General features: G+C 43.1%; 1 protein-coding gene across 2 annotated transcripts in view; it reads left to right on the top strand.

Moving 5' to 3' along the window:
- LOC124035437 (multiple C2 and transmembrane domain-containing protein 2-like) overlaps nt 1–27,253 on the top strand; it is a 59,959-nt gene that overhangs the window by 10,793 nt on the left and 21,913 nt on the right. The window contains exons 8-13 of one of the 2 annotated variants that reach the window (XM_046348885.1): nt 1,370–1,463; nt 1,604–1,706; nt 12,985–13,087; nt 15,696–15,797; nt 19,402–19,476; nt 19,578–19,697. In XM_046348885.1, coding sequence (XP_046204841.1) covers nt 1,370–1,463; nt 1,604–1,706; nt 12,985–13,087; nt 15,696–15,797; nt 19,402–19,476; nt 19,578–19,697 — 597 coding nt within the window. The remainder of the gene's footprint in view (nt 1–1,369; nt 1,464–1,603; nt 1,707–12,984; nt 13,088–15,695; nt 15,798–19,401; nt 19,477–19,577; nt 19,698–27,253) is intronic. The other variant, XM_046348886.1, reaches the window with a different exon arrangement.

Raw genomic sequence — 27,253 nt, 5'->3', positions numbered from 1 at the left:
CAGTCCTGTCTGTAATGTGTTGTTTTACAGGGTCAGTCCTGTCTGTAATGTGTTGTTTTACAGGGTCAGTCCTGTCTGTAATGTGTTGTTTTACAGGGTCAGTCCTGTATGTAATGTGTTGTTTTACAGGGTCAGTCCTGTCTGTAATGTGTTGTTTTACAGGGTCAGTCCTGTCTGTAATGTGTTGTTTTACAGGGTCAGTCCTGTCTGTAATGTGTTGTTTTACAGGGTCAGTCCTGTCTGTAATGTGTTGTTTTACAGGGTCAGTCCTGTCTGTAATGTGTTGTTTTACAGGGTCAGTCCTGTATGTAATGTGTTGTTTTACAGGGTCAGTCCTGTCTGTAATGTGTTGTTTTACAGGGTCAGTCCTGTCTGTAATGTGTTGTTTTACAGGGTCAGTCCTGTCTGTAATGTGTTGTTTTACAGGGTCAGTCCTGTCTGTAATGTGTTGTTTTACAGGGTCAGTCCTGTCTGTAATGTGTTGTTTTACAGGGTCAGTCCTGTCTGTAATGTGTTGTTTTACAGGGTCAGTCCTGTCTGTAATGTGTTGTTTTACAGGGTCAGTCCTGTCTGTAATGTGTTGTTTTACAGGCTCAGTCCTGTATGTAATGTGTTGTTTTATAGGGTCAGTCCTGTCTGTAATGTGTTGTTTTACAGGGTCAGTCCTGTCTGTAATGTGTTGTTTTACAGGGTCAGTCCTGTATGTAATGTGTTGTTTTATAGGGTCAGTCCTGTCTGTAATGTGTTGTTTTACAGGCTCAGTCCTGTATGTAATGTGTTGTTTTACAGGGTCAGTCCTGTCTGTAATGTGTTGTTTTACAGGGTCAGTCCTGTCTGTAATGTGTTGTTTTACAGGGTCAGTCCTGTCTGTAATGTGTTGTTTTACAGGGTCAGTCCTGTCTGTAATGTGTTGTTTTACAGGGTCAGTCCTGTCTGTAATGTGTTGTTTTACAGGGTCAGTCCTGTCTGTAATGTGTTGTTTTACAGGGTCAGTCCTGTATGTAATGTGTTGTTTTACAGGGTCAGTCCTGTCTGTAATGTGTTGTTTTACAGGGTCAGTCCTGTCTGTAATGTGTTGTTTTACAGGGTCAGTCCTGTCTGTAATGTGTTGTTTTACAGGGTCAGTCCTGTCTGTAATGTGTTGTTTTACAGGGTCAGTCCTGTCTGTAATGTGTTGTTTTATAGGGTCAGTCCTGTCTGTAATGTGTTGTTTTACAGGGTCAGTCCTGTATGTAATGTGTTGTTTTACAGGGTCAGTCCTGTCTGTAATGTGTTGTTTTACAGGGTCAGTCCTGTCTGTAATGTGTTGTTTTACAGGCTCGGTCCTGTTAGTTAACAGACTCTATTTCTGATGTTGTTCCCCTCTCAGAGTTTCAAAAGGTCCTTCAGGAACCTCCGGGATGTTGGTTTCCTTCAGGTTAAGATTATCAAGGCTACTGATCTGTTGGCAGCTGATTTAAATGGTATGAAGCACTCTGAACTTCTTCATTTCACTGTAGAACTAGATATATCCTTTAGTGTTGCACTATATTTTACCACTAAAGCTACTGTATATAGACACTAACTCTGGCTGTGTGTGTGGTTGGGTGGGTGTCTGTTGCAGGGAAGAGTGATCCGTTCTGTGTGTTGGAGTTGGGGAACGACAGGCTGCAGACTCACACCATCTATAAAACCCTCAACCCCAACTGGAACAAAGTCTTCACCTTGTCAGTCACCTGCTTTTTACCCTCTTAGTTTCCCTTTAAACATGGGATTTAATGTGGTGTTACACATCTGGCATTTTAAAGATGTTCTGTTGTATTACCATATTTCTCACACCAGTCCATGGTCAGTTGCCATAGAAACCACCCATCTAATCCCAGGTTAATATTCCAGTCCATGGTCAGTTTCCATATAAACCTCCCATCTAATCCCAGGTTAATATTCCAGTCCATGGTCAGTTGCCATATAAACCTCCCATCTAATCCCAGGTTAATATTCCAGTCCATGGTCAGTTGCCATATAAACCACCCATCTAATCCCAGGTTAATATTCCAGTCGATGGTCAGTTGCCATATAAACCACCCATCTAATCCCAGGTTAATATTCCAGGTGATGGTCAGTTGCCATATAAACCACCCATCTAATCCCAGGTTAATATTCCAGTCGATGGTCAGTTGCCATATAAACCACCCATCTAATCCCAGGTTAATATTTCAGGTGATGGTCAGTTGCCATATAAACCACCCATCTAATCCCAGGTTAATATTCCAGTCGATGGTCAGTTGCCATATAAACCACCCATCTAATCCCAGGTTAATATTCCAGTCCATGGTCAGTTGCCATATAAACCACCCATCTAATCCCAGGTTAATATTCCAGTCCATGGTCAGTTGCCATATAAACCACACATCTAATCCCAGGTTAATATTCCAGTCCATGGTCAGTTGCCATATAAACCACCCATCTAATCCCAGGTTAATATTCCAGTCCATGGTCAGTTGCCATATAAACCACCCATCTAATCCCAGGTTAATATTCCAGTCCATGGTCAGTTGCCATATAAACCACCCATCTAATCCCAGGTTAATATTCCAGTCCATGGTCAGTTGCCATATAAACCACCCATCTAATCCCAGGTTAATATTCCAGTCCATGGTCAGTTGCCATATAAACCACCCATCTAATCCCAGGTTAATATTCCAGTCCATGGTCAGTTGCCATATAAACCACCCATCTAATCCCAGGTTAATATTCCAGTCCATGGTCAGTTGCCATATAAACCACCCATCTAATCCCAGGTTAATATTCCAGTCCATGGTCAGTTGCCATATAAACCACCCATCTAATCCCAGGTTAATATTCCAGTCCATGGTCAGTTGCCATATAAACCACCCATCTAATCCCAGGTTAATATTCCAGTCCATGGTCAGTTGCCATATAAACCACCCATCTAATCCCAGGTTAATATTCCAGTCCATGGTCAGTTGCCATATAAACCACCCATCTAATCCCAGGTTAATATTCCAGTGATGGTCAGTTGCCATATAAACCACTCATCTAATCCCAGGTTAATATTCCAGTCCATGGTCAGTTGCCATATAAACCACCCATCTAATCCCAGGTTAATATTCCAGTCCATGGTCAGTTGCCATATAAACCACCCATCTAATCCCAGGTTAATATTCCAGTCCATGGTCAGTTGCCATATAAACCACCCATCTAATCCCAGGTTAATATTCCAGTCCATGGTCAGTTGCCATATAAACCACACATCTAATCCCAGGTTAATATTCCAGTCCATGGTCAGTTGCCATATAAATCACCCATCTAATCCCAGGTTAATATTCCAGGTGATGGTCAGTTTCCATATAAACCTCCCATCTAATCCCAGGTTAATATTCCAGGTGATGGTCAGTTGCCATATAAACCACCCATCTAATCCCAGGTTAATATTCCAGTCGATGGTCAGTTGCCATATAAACCACCCATCTAATCCCAGGTTAATATTCCAGTCCATGGTCAGTTGCCATATAAACCACCCATCTAATCCCAGGTTAATATTCCAGTCCATGGTCAGTTGCCATATAAACCACACATCTAATCCCAGGTTAATATTCCAGTCCATGGTCAGTTGCCATATAAACCACCCATCTAATCCCAGGTTAATATTCCAGTCCATGGTCAGTTGCCATATAAACCACCCATCTAATCCCAGGTTAATATTCCAGTCCATGGTCAGTTGCCATATAAACCACCCATCTAATCCCAGGTTAATATTCCAGTCCATGGTCAGTTGCCATATAAACCACCCATCTAATCCCAGGTTAATATTCCAGTCCATGGTCAGTTGCCATATAAACCACCCATCTAATCCCAGGTTAATATTCCAGTCCATGGTCAGTTGCCATATAAACCACCCATCTAATCCCAGGTTAATATTCCAGTCCATGGTCAGTTGCCATATAAACCACCCATCTAATCCCAGGTTAATATTCCAGTCCATGGTCAGTTGCCATATAAACCACCCATCTAATCCCAGGTTAATATTCCAGTCCATGGTCAGTTGCCATATAAACCACCCATCTAATCCCAGGTTAATATTCCAGTCCATGGTCAGTTGCCATATAAACCACCCATCTAATCCCAGGTTAATATTCCAGTCCATGGTCAGTTGCCATATAAACCACCCATCTAATCCCAGGTTAATATTCCAGGTGATGGTCAGTTGCCATATAAACCACTCATCTAATCCCAGGTTAATATTCCAGTCCATGGTCAGTTGCCATATAAACCACCCATCTAATCCCAGGTTAATATTCCAGTCCATGGTCAGTTGCCATATAAACCACCCATCTAATCCCAGGTTAATATTCCAGTCCATGGTCAGTTGCCATATAAACCACCCATCTAATCCCAGGTTAATATTCCAGTCCATGGTCAGTTGCCATATAAACCACCCATCTAATCCCAGGTTAATATTCCAGTCCATGGTCAGTTGCCATATAAACCATATAAACCACCCATCTAATCCCAGGTTAATATTCCAGTCCATGGTCAGTTGCCATATAAACCACCATCTAATCAGGTTAATATTCCAGTCCCAGGTTAATATAAACCACCCCTAATCCCAGGTTAATATTCCATCCATGGTCAGTTGCCATATAAACCACCCATCTATCCCAGGTTAATATTCCAGGTGATGGTCAGTTGCCATATAAACCACCCATCTAATCCCAGGTTAATATTCCAGTCCATGGTCAGTTGCCATATAAATCACCCATCTAATCCCAGGTTAATATTCCAGTCCATGGTCAGTTGCCATATAAACCACCCATCTAATCCCAGATTAATATTCCAGTCCATGGTCAGTTGCCATATAAATCACCCATCTAATCCCAGGTTAATATTCCAGTCCATGGTCAGTTGCCATATAAACCACCCATCTAATCCCAGGTTAATATTCCAGTCCATGGTCAGTTGCCATATAAACCACCCATCTAATCCCAGGTTAATATTCCAGTCCATGGTCAGTTGCCATATAAACCACCCATCTAATCCCAGGTTAATATTCCAGTCCATGGTCAGTTGCCATATAAACCACCCATCTAATCCCAGGTTAATATTCCAGTCCATGGTCAGTTGCCATATAAACCACCCATCTAATCCCAGGTTAATATTCCAGTCCATGGTCAGTTGCCATATAAACCACCCATCTAATCCCAGGTTAATATTCCAGTCCATGGTCTATATAAACCACCCATCTAATCCCAGGTTAATATTCCAGTCCATGGTCAGTTGCCATATAAACCACACATCTAATCCCAGGTTAATATTCCAGTCCATGGTCAGTTGCCATATAAACCACCCATCTAATCCCAGGTTAATATTCCAGTCAGTTGCCATATAAACCACCCATCATGGTCAGTTGCCATATAAACCACACATCTAATCCCAGGTTAATATTCCAGTCCATGGTCAGTTGCCATATAAACCACCCATCTAATCCCAGGTTAATATTCCAGTCCATGGTCAGTTGCCATATAAACCACCCATCTAATCCCAGGTTAATATTCCAGTCCATGGTCAGTTGCCATATAAACCAGTCCATGGTCATCTAATCCCAGGTTAATATTCCAGTCCATGGTCAGTTGCCATATAAACCACCCATCTAATCCCAGGTTAATATTCCAGTCCATGGTCAGTTGCCATATAAACCACCCATCTAATCCCAGGTTAATATTCCAGTCCATGGTCAGTTGCCATATAAACCACCCATCTAATCCCAGGTTAATATTCCAGTCCATGGTCAGTTGCCATATAAACCACCCATCTAATCCCAGGTTAATATTCCAGGTGATGGTCAGTTGCCATATAAACCACCCATCTAATCCCAGGTTAATATTCCAGTCCATGGTTAGTTGCCATATAAACCACCCATCTAATCCCAGGTTAATATTCCAGGTGATGGTCAGTTGCCATATAAACCACCCATCTAATCTCAGGTTAATATTCCAGTCCATGGTCAGTTGCCATATAAACCACCCATCTAATCCCAGGTTAATATTCCAGTCCATGGTCAGTTGCCATATAAACCACACATCTAATCCCAGGTTAATATTCCAGTCCATGGTCAGTTGCCATATAAACCACCCATCTAATCCCAGGTTAATATTCCAGTCCATGGTCAGTTGCCATATAAACCACCCATCTAATCCCAGGTTAATATTCCAGGTGATGGTCAGTTGCCATATAAACCACCCATCTAATCCCAGGTTAATATTCCAGTCCATGGTCAGTTGCCATATAAACCACCCATCTAATCCCAGGTTAATATTCCAGTCCATGGTCAGTTGCCATATAAACCACCCATCTAATCCCAGGTTAATATTCCAGTCCATGGTCAGTTGCCATATAAACCACCCATCTAATCCCAGGTTAATATTCCAGTCCATGGTCAGTTGCCATATAAACCACCCATCTAATCCCAGGTTAATATTCCAGTCCATGGTCAGTTGCCATATAAACCACCCATCTAATCCCAGGTTAATATTCCAGGTCCATGGTCAGTTGCCATATAAACCACCCATCTAATCCCAGGTTAATATTCCAGTCCATGGTCAGTTGCCATATAAACCACCCATCTAATCCCAGGTTAATATTCCAGTCCATGGTCAGTTGCCATATAAACCACCCATCTAATCCCAGGTTAATATTCCAGTCCATGGTCAGTTGCCATATAAACCACCCATCTAATCCCAGGTTAATATTCCATGGTCAGTTGCCATATAAACCACCCATCTAATGGTCAGTTGCCATATAAACCACCCATCTAATCCCAGGTTAATATTCCAGTCCATGGTCAGTTGCCATATAAACCACCCATCTAATCCCAGGTTAATATTCCAGTGATGGTCAGTTGCCATATAAACCACCCATCTAATCCCAGGTTAATATTCCAGTCCATGGTCAGTTGCCATATAAACCACCCATCTAATCCCAGGTTAATATTCCAGTCCATGGTCAGTTGCCATATAAACCACCCATCTAATCCCAGGTTAATATTCCAGTCCATGGTCAGTTGCCATATAAACCACCCATCTAATCCCAGGTTAATATTCCAGTCCATGGTCAGTTGCCATATAAACCACCCATCTAATCCCAGGTTAATATTCCAGTCCATGGTCAGTTGCCATATAAACCACCCATCTAATCCCAGGTTAATATTCCAGTCCATGGTCAGTTGCCATATAAACCACCCATCTAATCCCAGGTTAATATTCCAGTCCATGGTCAGTTGCCATATAAACCACCCATCTAATCCCAGGTTAATATTCCAGTCCATGGTCAGTTGCCATATAAACCACCCATCTAATCCCAGGTTAATATTCCAGTCCATGGTCAGTTGCCATATAAACCACCCATCTAATCCCAGGTTAATATTCCAGTCCATGGTCAGTTGCCATATAAACCACCCATCTAATCCCAGGTTAATATTCCAGTCCATGGTCAGTTGCCATATAAACCACCCATCTAATCCCAGGTTAATATTCCAGTCCATGGTCAGTTGCCATATAAACCACCCATCTAATCCCAGGTTAATATTCCAGTCCATGGTCAGTTGCCATATAAACCACCCATCTAATCCCAGGTTAATATTCCAGTCCATGGTCAGTTGCCATATAAACCACCCATCTAATCCCAGGTTAATATTCCAGTGATGGTCAGTTGCCATATAAACCACCCATCTAATCCCAGGTTAATATTCCAGTCCATGGTCAGTTGCCATATAAACCACCCATCTAATCCCAGGTTAATATTCCAGTCCATGGTCAGTTGCCATATAAACCACCCATCTAATCCCAGGTTAATATTCCAGTCCATGGTCAGTTGCCATATAAACCACCCATCTAATCCCAGGTTAATATTCCAGTCCATGGTTAATATTCCAGTCCATGGTCAGTTGCCATATAAACCACACATCTAATCCCAGGTTAATATTCCAGTCCATGGTCAGTTGCCATATAAACCACCCATCTAATCCCAGGTTAATATTCCAGGTGATCCCAGGTTAATATTCCAGTCCATGGTCAGTTGCCATATAAACCACCCATCTAATCCCAGGTTAATATTCCAGGTCCATGGTCAGTTGCCATATAAACCACCCATCTAATCCCAGGTTAATATTCCAGTCGATGGTCAGTTGCCATATAAACCACCCATCTAATCCCAGGTTAATATTCCAGTCCATGGTCAGTTGCCATATAAACCACCCATCTAATCCCAGGTTAATATTCCAGTCCATGGTCAGTTGCCATATAAACCACCCATCTAATCCCAGGTTAATATTCCAGTCCATGGTCAGTTGCCATATAAACCACCCATCTAATCCCAGGTTAATATTCCAGTCCATGGTCAGTTGCCATATAAACCACCCATCTAATCCCAGGTTAATATTCCAGTCCATGGTCAGTTGCCATATAAACCACCCATCTAATCCCAGGTTAATATTCCAGTCCATGGTCAGTTGCCATATAAACCACCCATCTAATCCCAGGTTAATATTCCAGTCCATGGTCAGTTGCCATATAAACCACCCATCTAATCCCAGGTTAATATTCCAGTCCATGGTCAGTTGCCATATAAACCACCCATCTAATCCCAGGTTAATATTCCAGTCCATGGTCAGTTGCCATATAAACCACCCATCTAATCCCAGGTTAATATTCCAGTCCATGGTCAGTTGCCATATAAACCACCCATCTAATCCCAGGTTAATATTCCAGTCCATGGTCAGTTGCCATATAAACCACCCATCTAATCCCAGGTTAATATTCCAGTCCATGGTCAGTTGCCATATAAACCACCCATCTAATCCCAGGTTAATATTCCAGTCCATGGTCAGTTGCCATATAAACCACCCATCTAATCCCAGGTTAATATTCCAGGTGATGGTCAGTTGCCATATAAACCACCATCTAATCCCAGGTTAATATTCCAGTCCATGGTCAGTTGCCATATAAACCACCCATCTAATCCCAGGTTAATATTCCAGTCCATGGTCAGTTGCCATATAAACCACCCATCTAATCCCAGGTTAATATTCCAGTCCATGGTCAGTTGCCATATAAACCACCCATCTAATCCCAGGTTAATATTCCAGTCCATGGTCAGTTGCCATATAAACCACCCATCTAATCCCAGGTTAATATTCCAGTCCATGGTCAGTTGCCATATAAACCACACATCTAATCCCAGGTTAATATTCCAGTCCATGGTCAGTTGCCATATAAACCACCCATCTAATCCCAGGTTAATATTCCAGTCCATGGTCAGTTGCCATATAAATCACCCATCTAATCCCAGGTTAATATTCCAGGTGATGGTCAGTTGCCATATAAACCACCCATCTAATCCCAGGTTAATATTCCAGTCCATGGTCAGTTGCCATATAAATCACCCATCTAATCCCAGGTTAATATTCCAGTCCATGGTCAGTTGCCATATAAACCACCCATCTAATCCCAGATTAATATTCCAGTCCATGGTCAGTTGCCATATAAATCACCCATCTAATCCCAGGTTAATATTCCAGTCCATGGTCAGTTGCCATATAAACCACCCATCTAATCCCAGGTTAATATTCCAGTCCATGGTCAGTTGCCATATAAACCACCCATCTAATCCCAGGTTAATATTCCAGTCCATGGTCAGTTGCCATATAAACCACCCATCTAATCCCAGGTTAATATTCCAGTCCATGTTGCCATATAAACCACCCATCTAATCCCAGGTTAATATTCCAGTCCATGGTCAGTTGCCATATAAACCACCCTTCTAATCCCAGGTTAATATTCCAGTCCATGGTCAGTTGCCATATAAACCACCCATCTAATCCCAGGTTAATATTCCAGTCCATGGTCTATAAACCACCCATCTAATCCCAGGTTAATATTCCAGTCCATGGTCAGTTGCCATATAAACCACACATCTAATCCCAGGTTAATATTCCAGTCCATGGTCAGTTGCCATATAAACCACCCATCTAATCCCAGGTTAATATTCCAGTCCATGGTCAGTTGCCATATAAACCACACATCTAATCCCAGGTTAATATTCCAGTCCATGGTCAGTTGCCATATAAACCACCCATCTAATCCCAGGTTAATATTCCAGTCCATGGTCAGTTGCCATATAAACCACCCATCTAATCCCAGGTTAATATTCCAGTCCATGGTCAGTTGCCATATAAACCACCCATCTAATCCCAGGTTAATATTCCAGTCCATGGTCAGTTGCCATATAAACCACCCATCTAATCCCAGGTTAATATTCCAGTCCATGGTCAGTTGCCATATAAACCACCCATCTAATCCCAGGTTAATATTCCAGTCCATGGTCAGTTGCCATATAAACCACCCATCTAAACCCAGGTTAATATTCCAGTCCATGGTCAGTTGCCATATAAACCACCCCATGGTCAGTTGCCATATAAACCACCCATCTAATCCCAGGTTAATATTCCAGGTGATGGTCAGTTGCCATATAAACCACCCATCTAATCCCAGGTTAATATTCCAGTCCATGGTTAGTTGCCATATAAACCACCCATCTAATCCCAGGTTAATATTCCAGGTGATGGTCAGTTGCCATATAAACCACCCATCTAATCTCAGGTTAATATTCCAGTCCATGGTCAGTTGCCATATAAACCACACATCTAATCCCAGGTTAATATTCCAGTCCATGGTCAGTTGCCATATAAACCACACATCTAATCGCAGGTTAATATTCCAGTCCATGGTCAGTTGCCATATAAACCACCCATCTAATCCCAGGTTAATATTCCAGTCCATGGTCAGTTGCCATATAAACCACCCATCTAATCCCAGGTTAATATTCCAGGTGATGGTCAGTTGCCATATAAACCACCCATCTAATCCCAGGTTAATATTCCAGTCCATGGTCAGTTGCCATATAAACCACCCATCTAAACCCAGGTTAATATTCCAGTCCATGGTCAGTTGCCATATAAACCACCCATCTAATCCCAGGTTAATATTCCAGGTGATGGTCAGTTGCCATATAAACCACCCATCTAATCCCAGGTTAATATTCCAGTCCATGGTTAGTTGCCATATAAACCACCCATCTAATCCCAGGTTAATATTCCAGGTGATGGTCAGTTGCCATATAAACCACCCATCTAATCCCAGGTTAATATTCCAGGTGATGGTCAGTTGCCATATAAACCACCCATCTAATCCCAGGTTAATATTCCAGTCCATGGTCAGTTGCCATATAAACCACCATCTAATCCCAGGTTAATATTCCAGTCCATGGTCAGTTGCCATATAAACCACCCATCTAATCCCAGGTTAATATTCCAGTCCATGGTCAGTTGCCATATAAACCACCCATCTAATCCCAGGTTAATATTCCAGTCCATGGTCAGTTGCCATATAAATAAACCACCCATCTAATCCCAGGTTAATATTCCAGTCCATGGTCAGTTGCCATATAAACCACCCATCTAATCCCAGGTTAATATTCCAGTCCATGGTCAGTTGCCATATAAACCACCCATCTAATCCCAGGTTAATATTCCAGTCCATGGTCAGTTGCCATATAAACCACCCATCTAATCCCAGGTTAATATTCCAGTGATGGTCAGTTGCCATATAAACCACCCATCTAATCCCAGGTTAATATTCCAGTCCATGGTCAGTTGCCATATAAACCACCCATCTAATCCCAGGTTAATATTCCAGTCCATGGTCAGTTGCCATATAAACCACCCATCTAATCCCAGGTTAATATTCCAGTCGATGGTCAGTTGCCATATAAACCACCCATCTAATCCCAGGTTAATATTCCAGTCCATGGTCAGTTGCCATATAAACCACCCATCTAATCCCAGGTTAATATTCCAGTCCATGGTCAGTTGCCATATAAACCACCCATCTAATCCCAGGTTAATATTCCAGTCCATGGTCAGTTGCCATATAAACCACCCATCTAATCTCAGGTTAATATTCCAGTCTATGGTCAGTTGCCATATAAACCACCCATCTAATCCCAGGTTAATATTCCAGTCGATGGTCAGTTGCCATATAAACCACCCATCTAATCCCAGGTTAATATTCCAGTCGATGGTCAGTTGCCATATAAACCACCCATCTAATCCCAGGTTAATATTCCAGTCGATGGTCAGTTGCCATATAAACCACCAGTCTAATCCCAGGTTAATATTCCAGTCGATGGTCAGTTGCCATATAAACCACCCATCTAATCCCAGGTTAATATTCCAGTCGATGGTCAGTTGCCATATAAACCACCCATCTAATCCCAGGTTAATATTCCAGTCGATGGTCAGTTGCCATATAAACCACCCATCTAATCCCAGGTTAATATTCCAGTCCATGGTCAGTTGCCATATAAACCACCCATCTAATCCCAGGTTAATATTCCAGTCCATGGTCAGTTGCCATATAAACCACCCATTCTAATCCCAGGTTAATATTCCAGTCCATGGTCAGTTGCCATATAAACCACCCATCTAATCCCAGGTTAATATTCCAGTCCATGGTCAGTTGCCATATAAACCACCCATCTAATCCCAGGTTAATATTCCAGTCCATGGTCAGTTGCCATATAAACCACCCATCTAATCCCAGGTTAATATTCCAGGTGATTGTCAATTGCCATATAAACCACCCATCTAATCCCAGGTTAATATTCCAGTCCATGGTCAGTTTCCATATAAACCACCCATCTAATCCCAGGTTAATATTCCAGGTGATGGTCAGTTGCCATATAAACCACCCATCTAATCCCAGGTTAATATTCCAGTCGATGGTCAGTTTCCATATAAACCACCCATCTAATCCCAGGTTAATATTCCAGTCGATGGCCAGTTGCCATATAAACCACCCATCTAATCCCAGGTTAATATTTCAGTGAATGTTTCTGCTGTATTTATATCCATGTGTGTGTGTTGTGTTGCCCAGTAAAAGACATCCATGATATTCTGGAGCTGACCATCTTTGATGAGGATGGAGACAAAGCACCTGACTTCCTGGGCAAAGTGGCCATTCCTCTGCTTTCTGTGAGTAACATAGTGGCCATTCCTCTGCTTTCTGTGAGTAACATAGTGGCCATTCCTCTGCTTTCTGTGAGTAACATAGTGGCCACTCCTCTGCTTTCTGTGAGTAGCATAGTGGCCATTCCTCTGCTTTCTGTGAGTAGCATAGTGGCCATTCCTCTGCTTTCTGTGAGTAGCATAGTGGCCATTCCTCTGCTTTCTGTGAGTAGCATAGTGGCCATTCCTCTGCTTTCTGTGAGTAGCATAGTGGCCATTCCTCTGCTTTCTGTGAGTAGCATAGTGGCCATTCCTCTGCTTTCTGTGAGTAGCATAGTGGCCATTCCTCTGCCTTCCTCTGTGAGTAGCATAGTGGCCATTCCTCTGCTTTCTGTAAGTAGCATAGTGGCCATTCCTCTGCTTTCTGTGAGTAGCAAAGTGGCCATTCCTCTGCTTTCTGTGAGTAGCATAGTGGCCATTCCTCTACTCTCTGTGAGTAGCATAGTGGCCATTCCTCCTTCTCTGTGAGTAGCAGTAGTGGCCATTCCTCTGCTTTCTGAGTAACATAGTGACCATTCCTCTACTCTCTGTGAGTAACATAGTGACCATTCCTCTGCTTTCTCTGAGTAACATAGTGACCATTCATCTACTCTCTGTGAATAACATAGTGACCATTCCTCTACTCTCTGTGAGTAACATAGTGACCATTCCTCTACTCTCTGTGAGTAACATAGTGACCATTCCTCTACTCTCTGTGAGTAACATAGTGACCATTCCTCCTGTCTCTGTGAGTAACATAGTGACCATTCCTCTGCTTTCTGTGAGTAACATAGTGACCATTCCTCTAGTCTCTGTGAGTAACATAGTGACCATTCCTCTAGTCTCTGTGAGTAACATAGTGACCATTCCTCTACTCTCTGTGAGTAACATAGTGACCATTCCTCCTGTCTCTGTGAGTAACATAGTGACCATTCCTCCTGTCTCTGTGAGTAACATCCTCTACTCTCTGTGAGTAACATAGTGACCACTCCTCTACTCTATGTGAGTAACATAGTGACCACTCCTCTACTCTCTGTGAGTAACATAGTGACCATTCCCAAAGTCTCTGTGAGTAACATAGTGACCACTCCTCTACTCTCTGTGAGTAACATAGTGACCACTCCTCTACTCTCTGTGAGTAACATAGTGACCATTCCCAAAGTCTCTGTGAGTAACATAGTGACCACTCCTCTACTCTCTGTGAGTAACATAGTGACCATTCCTCTACTCTCTGTGAGTAACATAGTGACCACTCCTCTACTCTCTGTGAGTAACATAGTGACCATTCCTCCAGTCTCTGGAGTCTCTGGGAGTCCAAGTCAAGAGGGCCTTACAGTCCAGTATCTGGGAGTCCAAGTCAAGAGGGCCTTCCAGTCCAGTATCTGGGAGTCCAAGTCAAGAGGGCCTTACAGTCCAGTATCTGGGAGTCCAAGTCAAGAGGGCCTTCCAGTCCAGTATCTGGGAGTCCAAGTCAAGAGGGCCTTCCAGTCCAGTATCTGGGAGTCCAAGTCAAGAGGGCCTTACAGTCCAGTATCTGGGAGTCCAAGTCAAGAGGGCCTTCCAGTCCAGTATCTGGGAGTCCAAGTCAAGAGGGCCTTCCAGTCCAGTATCTGGGAGTCCAAGTCAAGAGGGCCTTACAGTCCAGTATCTGGGAGTCCAAGTCAAGAGGGCCTTACAGTCCAGTCCAGTATCTGGGAGTCCAAGTCAAGAGGGCCTTCCAGTCCAGTCCAGTATCTGGGAGTCCAAGTCAAGAGGGCCTTACTGTCCAGTATCTGGGAGTCCAAGTCAAGAGGGCCTTACAGTCCAGTATCTGGGAGTCCAAGTCAAGAGGGCCTTCCAGTCCAGTATCTGGGAGTCCAAGTCAAGAGGGCCTTACAGTCCAGTATCTGGGAGTCCAAGTCAAGAGGGCCTTCCAGTCCAGTATCTGGGAGTCCAAGTCAAGAGGGCCTTACAGTCCAGTATCTGGGAGTCCAAGTCAAGAGGGCCTTCCAGTCCAGTATCTGGGAGTCCAAGTCAAGAGGGCCTTACAGTCCAGTATCTGGGAGTCCAAGTCAAGAGGGCCTTACAGTCCAGTATCTGGGAGTCCAAGTCAAGAGGGCCTTCCAGTCCAGTATCTGGGAGTCCAAGTCAAGAGGGCCTTACAGTCCAGTATCTGGGAGTCCAAGTCAAGAGGGCCTTACAGTCCAGTATCTGGGAGTCCAAGTCAAGAGGGCCTTACAGTCCAGTATCTGGGAGTCCAAGTCAAGAGGGCCTTACAGTCCAGTATCTGGGAGTCCAAGTCAAGAGGGCCTTACAGTCCAGTATCTGGGAGTCCAAGTCAAGAGGGCCTTACAGTCCAGTATCTGGGAGTCCAAGTCAAGAGGGCCTTACAGTCCAGTATCTGGGAGTCCAAGTCAAGAGGGCCTTCCAGTCCAGTATCTGGGAGTCCAAGTCAAGAGGGCCTTACAGTCCAGTCTCTGGGAGTCCAAGTCAAGAGGGCCTTCCAGTCCAGTCCAGTCATGTCTTCACCCTCTGTTTCCAGTAATCCACTGTTCCATCTTAGTGTTGGTCTCTGTATATTACCTGTACATTACATTACACTCTCTGTCCCCTCCAGATCCACAATGGTCAACCGATCTGCTGTCCCCTGAAGAAAGAGGATCTGGGGTGTCTGTCTAAAGGAAGCATCTCCCTAGAGCTGGAGCTCGTCTTCAACCCAGTGAGTCCAATCACACTGTCTGATGCCCCTCCAGTCTATTCTGTTGGCCAGGGCCCATAGGGTATAGGGGGCTGTTCTGTAGGGTCATCTGGACCGGTCCTGTCAGATACTGTACTGTCGGGTCATCTGGACCGATGGACCGGTCCTGATAGATACTGTACTGTAGGGTCATCTGGACCGGTCCTATCAGATACTGTACTGTAGGGTCATCTGGACCGGTCCTGTCAGATACTGTACTGTAGGGTCATCTGGACCGATGGACCGGTCCTGTCAGATACTGTACTGTAGGGTCATCTGGACCGATGGACCGGTCCTGTCAGATACTGTACTGTAGGGTCATCTGGACCGGTCCTATCAGATAGTGTACTGTAGGGTCATCTGGAATTATGTTTTATAAAGATGGACCAGTCCTGACAAATACTGTGTGTGTGCGGGAACAACCTGTGTCTTCCTTCATCTCTCTCTATTTAAACAGGAACAACCTGTGTCTTCCTCCATCTCTCTCTATTTAAACAGGAACAACCTGTGTCTTCCTCCATCTCTCTCTATTTAAACAGGAACAACCTGTGTCTTCCTCCATCTCTCTCTCTCTATTTAAACAGGAACAACCTGTGTCTTCCTCCATCTCTCTCTCTATTTAAACAGGAACAACCTGTGTCTTCCTCCATCTCTCTCTATTTAAACAGGAACAACCTGTGTCTTCCTCCATCTCTCTCTATTTAAACAGGAACAACCTGTGTCTTCCTCCATCTCTCTCTATTTAAACAGGAACAACCTGTGTCTTCCTCCATCTCTCTCTCTATTTAAACAGGAACAACCTGTGTCTTCCTCCATCTCTCTCTATTTAAACAGGAACAACCTGTGTCTTCCTCCATCTCTCTCTATTTAAACAGGAACAACCTGTGTCTTCCTCCATCTCTCTCTCTATTTAAACAGGAACAACCTGTGTCTTCCTCCATCTCTCTCTCTATTTAAACAGGAACAACCTGTGTCTTCCTCCATCTCTCTCTCTATTTAAACAGGAACAACCTGTGTCTTCCTCCATCTCTCTCTATTTAAACAGGAACAACCTGTGTCTTCCTCCATCTCTCTCTATTTAAACAGGAACAACCTGTGTCTTCCTCCATCTCTCTCTATTTAAACAGGAACAACCTGTGTCTTCCTCCATCTCTCTCTCTATTTAAACAGGAACAACCTGTGTCTTCCTCCATCTCTCTCTATTTAAACAGTTATAACCTGTGTCTTCCTCCATCTCTCTCTATTTAAACAGGAACAACCTGTGTCTTCCTCCATCTCTCTCTATTTAAACAGGAACAACCTGTGTCTTCCTCCATCTCTCTCTATTTAAACAGGAACAACCTGTGTCTTCCTCCATCTCTCTCTCTATTTAAACAGGAACAACCTGTGTCTTCCTCCATCTCTCTCTATTTAAACAGTTATAACCTGTGTCTTCCTCCATCTCTCTATTTAAACAGGAACAACCTGTGTCTTCCTCCATCTCTCTCTCTATTTAAACAGGAACAACCTGTGTCTTCCTCCATCTCTCTCTATTTAAACAGTTATAACCTGTGTCTTCCTCCATCTCTCTATTTAAACAGGAACAACCTGTGTCTTCCTCCATCTCTCTCTATTTAAACAGGAACAACCTGTGTCTCCCTCCATCTCTCTCTCTATTTAAACAGTCTTCCCCCTCCATCTCTCTCTCTATTTAAACAGTTATAACCTGAACAACCTGTGTCTTCCTCCATCTCTCTCTATTTAAACAGGAACAACCTGTGTCTTCCTCCACCTGTGTCTTCTCCTCTCTATTTAAACAGGAACAACCTGTGTCTTCCTCCATCTCTCTCTATTTAAACAGGAACAACCTGTGTCTTCCTCCATCTCTCTCTATTTAAACAGGAACAACCTGTGTCTTCCTCCATCTCTCTCTATTTAAACAGGAACAACCTGTGTCTTCCTCCATCTCTCTCTATTTAAACAGGAACAACCTCCATCTCTCTCTATTTGTCTTCCTCCTGTGTCTTCCTCTCTCTCTATTTAAACAGGAACAACCTGTGTCTTCCTCCATCTCTCTCTATTTAAACAGGAACAACCTGTGTCTTCCTCCATCTCTCTCTATTTAAACAGGAACAACCTGTGTCTTCCTCCATCTCTCTCTATTTAAACAGGAACAACCTGTGTCTTCCTCCATCTCTCTCTATTTAAACAGGAACAACCTGTGTCTTCCTCCATCTCTCTCTCTATTTAAACCGTTATAACCTGTGTCTTCCTCCATCTCTCTCTATTTAAACAGTTATAACCTGTGTCTTCCTCCATCTCTCTCTCTATTTAAACAGTTATAACCTGTGTCTTCCTCCATCTCTCTCTATTTCTATTTAAACAGTTATAACCTGTGTCTTCCTCCATCTCTCTCTATTTAAACAGTTATAACCTGTGTCTTCCTCCATCTCTCTCTATTTAAACAGTTATAACCTGTGTCTTCCTCCATCTCTCTCTATTTAAACAGTTATAACCTGTGTCTTCCTCCATCTCTCTCTATTTAAACAGTTATAACCTGTGTCTTCCTCCATCTCTCTCTCTATTTAAACAGTTATAACCTGTGTCTTCCTCCATCTCTCTCTCTATTTAAACAGTTATAACCTGTGTCTCCCTCCATCTCTCTCTCTATTTAAACAGTTATAACCTGTGTCTATTTAAACAGTTATAACCCTTCTCTCTCTCTATTTAAACAGTTATAACCTGTGTCTTCCTCCATCTCTCTCTCTCTATTTAAACAGTTATAACCTGTGTCTTCCTCCATCTCTCTCTCTATTTAAACAGTTATAACCTGTGTCTTCCTCCATCTCTCTCTCTATTTAAACAGTTATAACCTGTGTCTTCCTCCATCTCTCTCTCTATTTAAACAGTTATAACCTGTGTCTTCCTCCATCTCTCTCTCTATTTAAACAGTTATAACCTGTGTCTTCCTCCATCTCTCTCTCTATTTAAACAGTTATAACCTGTGTCTTCCTCCATCTCTCTCTCTATTTAAACAGTTATAACCTGTGTCTTCCTCCATCTCTCTCTATTTAAACAGTTATAACCTGTGTCTTCCTCCATCTCTCTCTCTATTTAAACAGTTATAACCTGTGTCTTCCTCCATCTCTCTCTATTTAAACAGTTATAACCTGTGTCTTCCTCCATCTCTCTCTCTATTTAAACAGTTATAACCTGTGTCTTCCTCCATCTCTCTCTCTATTTAAACAGTTATAACCTGTGTCTTCCTCCATCTCTCTCTCTATTTCTATTTAAACAGTTATAACCTGTGTCTTCCTCCATCTCTCTCTCTATTTAAACAGTTATAACCTGTGTCTTCCTCCATCTCTCTCTCTATTTAAACAGTTATAACCTGTGTCTTCCTCCATCTCTCTCTCTATTTAAACAGTTATAACCTGTGTCTTCCTCCATCTCTCTCTATTTAAACAGTTATAACCTGTGTCTTCCTCCATCTCTCTCTATTTAAACAGTTATAACCTGTGTCTTCCTCCATCTCTCTCTATTTAAACAGTTATAACCTGTGTCTTCCTCCATCTCTCTGACTTCTGTTTTCATCTTGTGTTTTTAGGTCAGAGCAGCTATCAGAACATTTAAACCAAAGGAGAAGAAATTCATGGAAGACAATCCCAAGTTTTCTAAAAAGGTTTGCTAAATGAATCTCTATAGTTAAAATATTGTGAAACAGGCGGCCATTTTGTGTTGTTCTCAGCATCTTGTTAAGGTGTGTTTCTGTATTCGTTCCAGATGTTGGCGCGTAACGTGTACCGCGTGCGTAGCCTTTACAGAGCAGTGCAGTCCACGTTCCAGTACATCAACAGCTGTTTCCAGTGGGAGAGTTTCCAGAGGAGTCTCATAGCCTTCCTGGTGAGGCAGTCCACCTTTTCAACATCTCAACGTAGCATTACCAAACTAGATATACTGTAGTATAGCAGCACCATCTACAGTGTCTCCCATACAACCAGAGTCCCTAGCAGGGGGTTCTTCATTTCCAGTCAATAGGTGTTCTCAATATGGGAATCTATCTGTCTCTGTCTGTAGGTGTTCTCAATATGGGAATCTATCTCTGTCTCTGTCTGTAGGTGTTCTCAATATGGGAATCTGTCTGTCTCTGTCTGTAGGTGTTCTCAATATGGGAATCTATCTGTCTCTGTCTGTAGGTGTTCTCAATATGGGAATCTGTCTGTCTCTGTCTGTAGGTGTTCTCAATATGGGAATCTATCTGTCTCTGTCTCTGTCTGTAGGTGTTCTCAATATGGGAATCTATCTCTGTCTCTGTCTGTAGGTGTTCTCAATATGGGAATCTATCTGTCTCTGTCTCTGTCTGTAGGTGTTCTCAATATGGGAATCTATCTGTCTCTGTCTGTAGGTGTTCTCAATATGGGAATCTATCTCTGTCTCTGTCTGTAGGTGTTCTCAATATGGGAATCTATCTGTCTCTGTCTCTGTCTGTAGGTGTTCTCAATATGGGAATCTATCTGTCTCTGTCTCTGTCTGTAGGTGTTCTCAATATGGGAATCTATCTGTCTCTGTCTGTAGGTGTTCTCAATATGGGAATCTATCTGTCTCTGTCTGTAGGTGTTCTCAATATGGGAATCTATCTGTCTGTCTGTAGGTGTTCTCAATATGGGCATCTGTCTCTCTCTGTCTCTGTCTGTAGGTGTTCTCAATATGGGAATCTATCTGTCTGTCTGTAGGTGTTCTCAATATGGGCATCTGTCTCTCTCTGTCTCTGTCTGTAGGTGTTCTCAATATGGGAATCTATCTGTCTCTGTCTGTAGGTGTTCTCAATATGGTAATCTATCTCTGTCTCTGTCTGTATGTGTTCTCAATATGGGAATCTATCTCTGTCTCTGTCTGTAGGTGTTCTCAATATGGGAATCTGTCTCTCTCTGTCTCTGTCTGTAGGTGTTCTCAATATGGGAATCTATCTCTGTCTCTGTCTGTAGGTGTTCTCAATATGGGAATCTATCTCTGTCTCTGTCTGTAGGTGTTCTCAATATGGGAATCTAGGTGTTCTCTGTCTCTGTCTGTAGGTGTTCTCAATATGGGAATCTATCTGTCTCTGTCTGTAGGTGTTCTCAATATGGGAATCTATCTCTGTCTCTGTCTGTAGGTGTTCTCAATATGGGAATCTATCTCTGTCTCTGTCTGTAGGTGTTCTCAATATGGGAATCTATCTGTCTCTGTCTGTAGGTGTTCTCAATATGGGAATCTATCTCTGTCTCTGTCTGTAGGTGTTCTCAATATGGGAATCTATCTGTCTCTGTCTGTAGGTGTTCTCAATATGGGAATCTATCTCTGTCTCTGTCTGTAGGTGTTCTCAATATGGGAATCTATCTCTGTCTCTGTCTGTAGGTGTTCTCAATATGGGAATCTATCTCTGTCTCTGTCTGTAGGTGTTCTCAATATGGGAATCTATCTGTCTCTGTCTGTAGGTGTTCTCAATATGGGAATCTATCTCTGTCTCTGTCTGTAGGTGTTCTCAATATGGGAATCTATCTGTCTCTGTCTGTAGGTGTTCTCAATATGGTAATCTATCTCTGTCTCTGTCTGTAGGTGTTCTCAATATGGGAATCTATCTCTGTCTCTGTCTGTAGGTGTTCTCAATATGGGAATCTATCTGTCTCTGTCTGTAGGTGTTCTCAATATGGGAATCTATCTCTGTCTCTGTCTGTAGGTGTTCTCAATATGGGAATCTATCTGTCTCTGTCTGTAGGTGTTCTCAATATGGGAATCTATCTGTCTCTGTCTGTAGGTGTTCTCAATATGGGAATCTATCTGTCTCTGTCTGTAGGTGTTCTCAATATGGGAATCTCTCTGTCTCTGTCTGTAGGTGTTCTCAATATGGGAATCTATCTCTCTCTGTCTCTGTCTGTAGGTGTTCTCAATATGGGAATCTGTCTCTCTCTGTCTCTGTCTGTAGGTGTTCTCAATATGGGAATCTGTCTCTCTCTGTCTCTGTCTGTAGGTGTTCTCAATATGGGAATCTGTCTGTCTCTGTCTGTAGGTGTTCTCAATATGGGAATCTATCTGTCTCTGTCTCTGTCTGTAGGTGTTCTCAATATGGGAATCTATCTCTGTCTCTGTCTGTAGGTGTTCTCAATCTGGGAATCTATCTGTCTCTGTCTCTGTCTGTAGGTGTTCTCAATATGGGAATCTATCTGTCTCTGTCTGTAGGTGTTCTCAATATGGGAATCTATCTCTCTCTGTCTCTGTCTGTAGGTGTTCTCAATATGGGAATCTGTCTCTCTCTGTCTCTGTCTGTAGGTGTTCTCAATATGGGAATCTGTCTCTGTCTGTAGGTGTTCTCAATCTGGGAATCTGTCTCTGTCTGTAGGTGTTCTCAATCTGGGAATCTATCTGTCTCTGTCTGTAGGTGTTCTCAATATGGGAATCTATCTGTCTCTGTCTGTAGGTGTTCTCAATCTGTCTGGAATCTATCTGTCTCTGTCTGTAGGTGTTCTCAATATGGGAATCTATCTGTCTCTGTCTGTAGGTGTTCTCAATATGGGAATCTATCTGTCTCTGTCTGTAGGTGTTCTCAATATGGGAATCTATCTGTCTCTGTCTGTAGGTGTTCTCAATATGGGAATCTATCTGTCTCTGTCTCTGTCTGTAGGTGTTCTCAATATGGGAATCTATCTCTCTCTGTCTCTGTCTGTAGGTGTTCTCAATATGGGAATCTGTCTCTGTCTGTAGCAGTCAGCCTCTCTCTCTCTCTGTCTGTAGCAGTCAGCCTCTCTCTCTGTCTCTGTCTATAGCAGTCTCTCTGTCTCTGTCTCTCTCTCTCTCTCTCTCTGTCTGTAGCAGTCAGCCTCTCTCTCTCTCTGTCTGTAGCAGTCTCTCTCTCTCTCTCTCTGTCTCTGTCTGTAGCAGTCAGCTCTCTCTCTCTCTCTCTCTCTCTCTCTGTCTGTAGCAGTCAGCCTCTCTCTCTATCTGTCTCTGTCTGTAGCAGTCAGCCCCTCTCTCTCTCTCTCTGTCTGTAGCAGTCAGCCTCTCTATCTGTCTCTGTCTGTAGCAGTCAGCCTCTCTCTTCTCTCTCTCTGTCTGTAGCCTCTCTCTCTCTCTGTCTCTCTCTCTCTCTCTCTGTCTGTCTGTCAGTCAGCCTCTCTCTCTGTCTGTAGCAGTCAGCCTCTCTCTCTCTCTGTCTGTAGCAGTCAGTCTCTCTCTCTCTCTCTCTCTGTCTCTGTCTGTAGCAGTCAGCCTCTCTCTCTATCTGTCTCTGTCTGTAGCAGTCTCTCTCTCTCTCTCTCTATCTGTCTCTGTCTGTAGCAGTCAGCCTCTCTCTCTCTCTCTCTCTCTCTCTCTCTCTCTCTCTCTCTCTCTGTAGCAGTCGGCAGTCAGCCTCTCTCTCTCTCTGTCTGTAGCAGTCAGCCTCTCTCTCTCTCTGTCTGTAGCAGTCAGCCTCTCTCTCTCTCTGTCTCTCTCTCTCTCTGTCTGTAGCAGTCAGCCTCTCTCTCTCTCTGTCTGTAGCAGTCAGCCCTCTCTCTCTATCTGTCTCTGTCTGTAGCAGTCAGCTGTCTGTAGCTCTCTCTCTCTCTCTGTCTGTAGCAGTCAGCTCTCTCTCTCTCTCTGTCTGTAGCAGTCAGCCTCTCTCTCTCTCTCTCTCTCTCTGTCTGTAGCAGTCAGCCTCTCTCTCTCTCTGTCTGTAGCAGTCAGCCTCTCTCTATCTGTCTCTGTCTATAGCAGTCAGCCTCTCTCTCTCTCTCTGTCTGTAGCAGTCAGCCTCTCTCTCTCTCTGTCTGTAGCAGTCAGCCTCTCAAATGTCATATTATGTATATATACAGTGTTGTAACGATGTACAAATGGTTAAAGTACACAAGGGAAAATAAATAAGCATAAATATGGGTTGTATTTACAATGGTGTTTGTTCTCATATTCATATATATAAATATAGACAGGTGTGCCTTTCCAAAACATGTCAGGTCAATTGAATTTCCCACAGGTGGACTCCAACCAAGCTGTAGAAACATCTGAAGGATGATCAATGGAAACAGGGTGAACCTGAGCTCAATTTAATCTCATAGCAAAGGGTCTGAATACTTACGTAAATAAGGTTTACGTAAATGTAGGTTTTACATACATGCAACATTTTGAAAAAACTGTTCTTGCATTGTCATTATGGGGTATTTAGTGTTTGATTGAAGAGGGAAAAAACGATTGAATCCATTTTAGAATAAGGTTGTAACGTAACAAAATGTGGAAAAAGCCAAGGGGTCTGAATACTTTCCCAATGCACTGTATCCTTTTAAAAGATATTTTCATTCATTACTTTCTAACCCTCCCACCCCTCCCCTAATTACAGTAAACTAATGGACAACAACGCTCAGGCTTCTACATACTATATACACCCTCCCACCCCTCCCCTAATTAGAGTAAACTAATGGACAACAACGCTCAGGCTTCTACATACTATATACATACTATATACCCTCCCACCCCTCCCTAATTAGAGTAAACTAATGGACAACAACGCTCAGGCTTCTACATACTATATACACCCTCCCACCCCTCCCTAATTAGAGTAAACTAATGGACAACAACGCTCAGGCTTCTACATACTATATATACACCCTCTCCCACCCCTCCCTAATTAGAGTAAACTAATGGACAACAACGCTCAGGCTTCTACATACTATATACACTCTACATACTATATACACCCTCCCACCCCTCCCTAATTAGAGTAAACTAATGGACAACAACGCTCAGGCTTCTACATACTATATACACCCTCCCACTCTCCCCCCCTCCCTAATTAGAGTAAACTAATGGACAACAACGCTCAGGCTTCTACATACTATATACACCTATATACACCCTCCCACCCCTCCCCTAATTAGAGTAAACTAATGGACAACAACGCTCAGGCTTCTACATACTATATACACCCTCCCACCCCTCCCCTAATTAGAGTAAACTAATGGACAACAACGCTCAGGCTTCTACTTCCAGCTTCTACATATGTATGGATGTGTGTCCAGGCCTGTAAATTTCATCATAGTTACACTTCAACTAGGACAGACAAAATCCAGAAAATCACAGTATAGGATTTTTTATGAATTTATTTGCAAATTATGGTGGAAAATAAGTATTTGGTCAATAACAAAAGTTTATCTCAATACTTTGTTATATACCCTTTGTTGGCAATGACAGAGGTCAAACGTTTTCTGTAAGTCTTCACAAGGTTTTCACACACTGTTGCTGGTATTTTGGCCCATTCCTCCATGCAGATCTCCTCTAGAGCAGTGATGTTTTGGGGATGTTGCTGGGCAACACGGACTTTCAACTCCCTCCAAAGATGTTCTATGGGGTTGAGATCTGGAGACTGGCTAGGCCACTCCAGGACCTTGAAATGCTTCTTACGAAACCACTCCTTCGTTGCCTGGGCGGTGTGTTTGGGATCATTGCCATGCTGAAAGACCCAGCCACGTTTCATCTTCAATGCCCTTGTTGATGGAAGGAGGTTTTCACTCAAAATCTCACAATACATGGCTCCATTCATTCTTTCCTTTACACGGATCAGTCATCCTGGTCCCTTTGCAGAAAAACAGCCCCAAAGCATGATGTGTCCACCCCCATGCTTCACAGTAGGTATGGTGTTCTTTGGATGCAACTCAGCATTCTTTGTCCTCAAAACACAGCGAGTTGAGTTTTTACCAAAAAGTTATATTTTGGTTTCATCTGACCATATAACATTCTCCCAATCTTCTTCTGGATCACCCAAATGCTCTCTAGCAAACTTCAGACGGGCCTTGACATGTACTGGCTTAAGCAGGGGGACACGTCTGGCACTGCATGATTTGAGTCCCTTGCGGCGTAGTGTGTTACTGATGGTAGGCTTTGTTACTTTGGTCCCAGCTCTCTGTCATTCACTAGGTCCCCCCGTGTGGTTCTGGGATTTTTGCTCACCGTTCTTGTGATCATTTTGACCCCACGGGGTGAGATCTTGCATGGAGCCCCAGATCGAGGGAGATTATCATTGGTCTTGTATGTCTTCCATTTCCTAATAATTGCTCCCACAGTTGATTTCTTCAAACCAAGCTGCTTACCTATTGTAGATTCAGTCTTCCCAGCCTGGTGCAGGTCTACAATTTTGTTTCTGGTGTCCTTTGACAGCTCTTTGGTCTTGGCCATAGTGGAGTTTGGAGTGTGACTGTTTGAGGTTGTGGACAGGTGTCTTTTATACTGATAACAAGTTCAAACAGCCTACCATTAATACAGGTAACGAGTGGAGGACAGAGGAGTCTCTAAAAGAAGAAGTTACAGGTTTGTGAGAGCCAGAAACCTTGCTTGTTTGTAGGTGACCAAATACTTATTTTCCACCATAATTTGCAAATAAATTCATAAAAATCCTACAATGTGATTTTCTGGATTTTTTTTCTCATTTTGTCTGTCATAGTTGAAGTGTACTTATGATGAAAATTACAGGCCTCTCTCATCTTTTTAAGTGGGAGAACTTGCACAATTGGTGGCTGACTAAATACTTTTTTGCCCCACTGTATGTAGTGTGAGAGGACAGATTCTAGCCCCTGCTATAGATATGTACTGTGAGAGGATAGATTCTAGCCCCTGCTATAGATATGTACTGTGAGAGGATAGATTCTAGCCCCTGCTATAGATATGTACTGTGAGAGGACAGATTCTAGCCCCTGCTCTAGATATGTACTGTGAGAGGACAGATTCTAGCCCCTGCTATAGATATGTACTGTGAGAGGATAGATTCTAGCCCCTGCTATAGATATGTACTGTGAGAGGATAGATTCTAGCCCCTGCTATAGATATGTACTGTGAGAACATAGATTCTAGCCCCTGCTATAGATATGTACTGTGAGAGGATAGATTCTGCCCCTGCTATAGATATGTACTGTGAGAGGACAGATTCTAGCCCCTGCTATAGATATGTACTGTGAGAGGAAGACAGCCCCTAGGAGTGAGAGGGCAGATTCTAGCCCCTGCTATAGATATGTACTGTGAGAGGACAGATTCTAGCCCCTGCTATAGATATGTACTGTGAGAGGACAGATTCTAGCCCCTGCTATAGATATGTACTGTGAGAGGACAGATTCTAGCCCCTGCTATAGATATGTACTGTGAGAGGATAGGATCTAGCCTCAGCTACAGTGTAGACTGGTCCCACTAGAGGAGAAGAAGATAGGATCTAGCCTCAGCTACAGTGTAGACTGGTCCCACTAGAGGAGAAGAAGATAGGATCTGTAGCCTCAGCTACAGTGTAGACTGGTCCCACTAGAGGAGAAGAAGATAGGATGTAGCCTCAGCTACAGTGTAGACTGGTCCCACTAGAGGAGAAGAAGATAGGATCTAGCCTCAGCTACAGTGTAGACTGGTCCCACTAGAGGAGAAGAAGATAGGATCTAGCCTCAGCTACAGTGTAGACTGGTCCCACTAGAGGAGAAGAA

Source organism: Oncorhynchus gorbuscha, linkage group LG05, assembly GCF_021184085.1.
Source record: "Oncorhynchus gorbuscha isolate QuinsamMale2020 ecotype Even-year linkage group LG05, OgorEven_v1.0, whole genome shotgun sequence".
NCBI lineage: Eukaryota > Metazoa > Chordata > Actinopteri > Salmoniformes > Salmonidae > Oncorhynchus > Oncorhynchus gorbuscha.
Note: the sequence above shows the minus strand (reverse complement) of the source record. Positions and strands in the feature narration are given on the sequence as shown.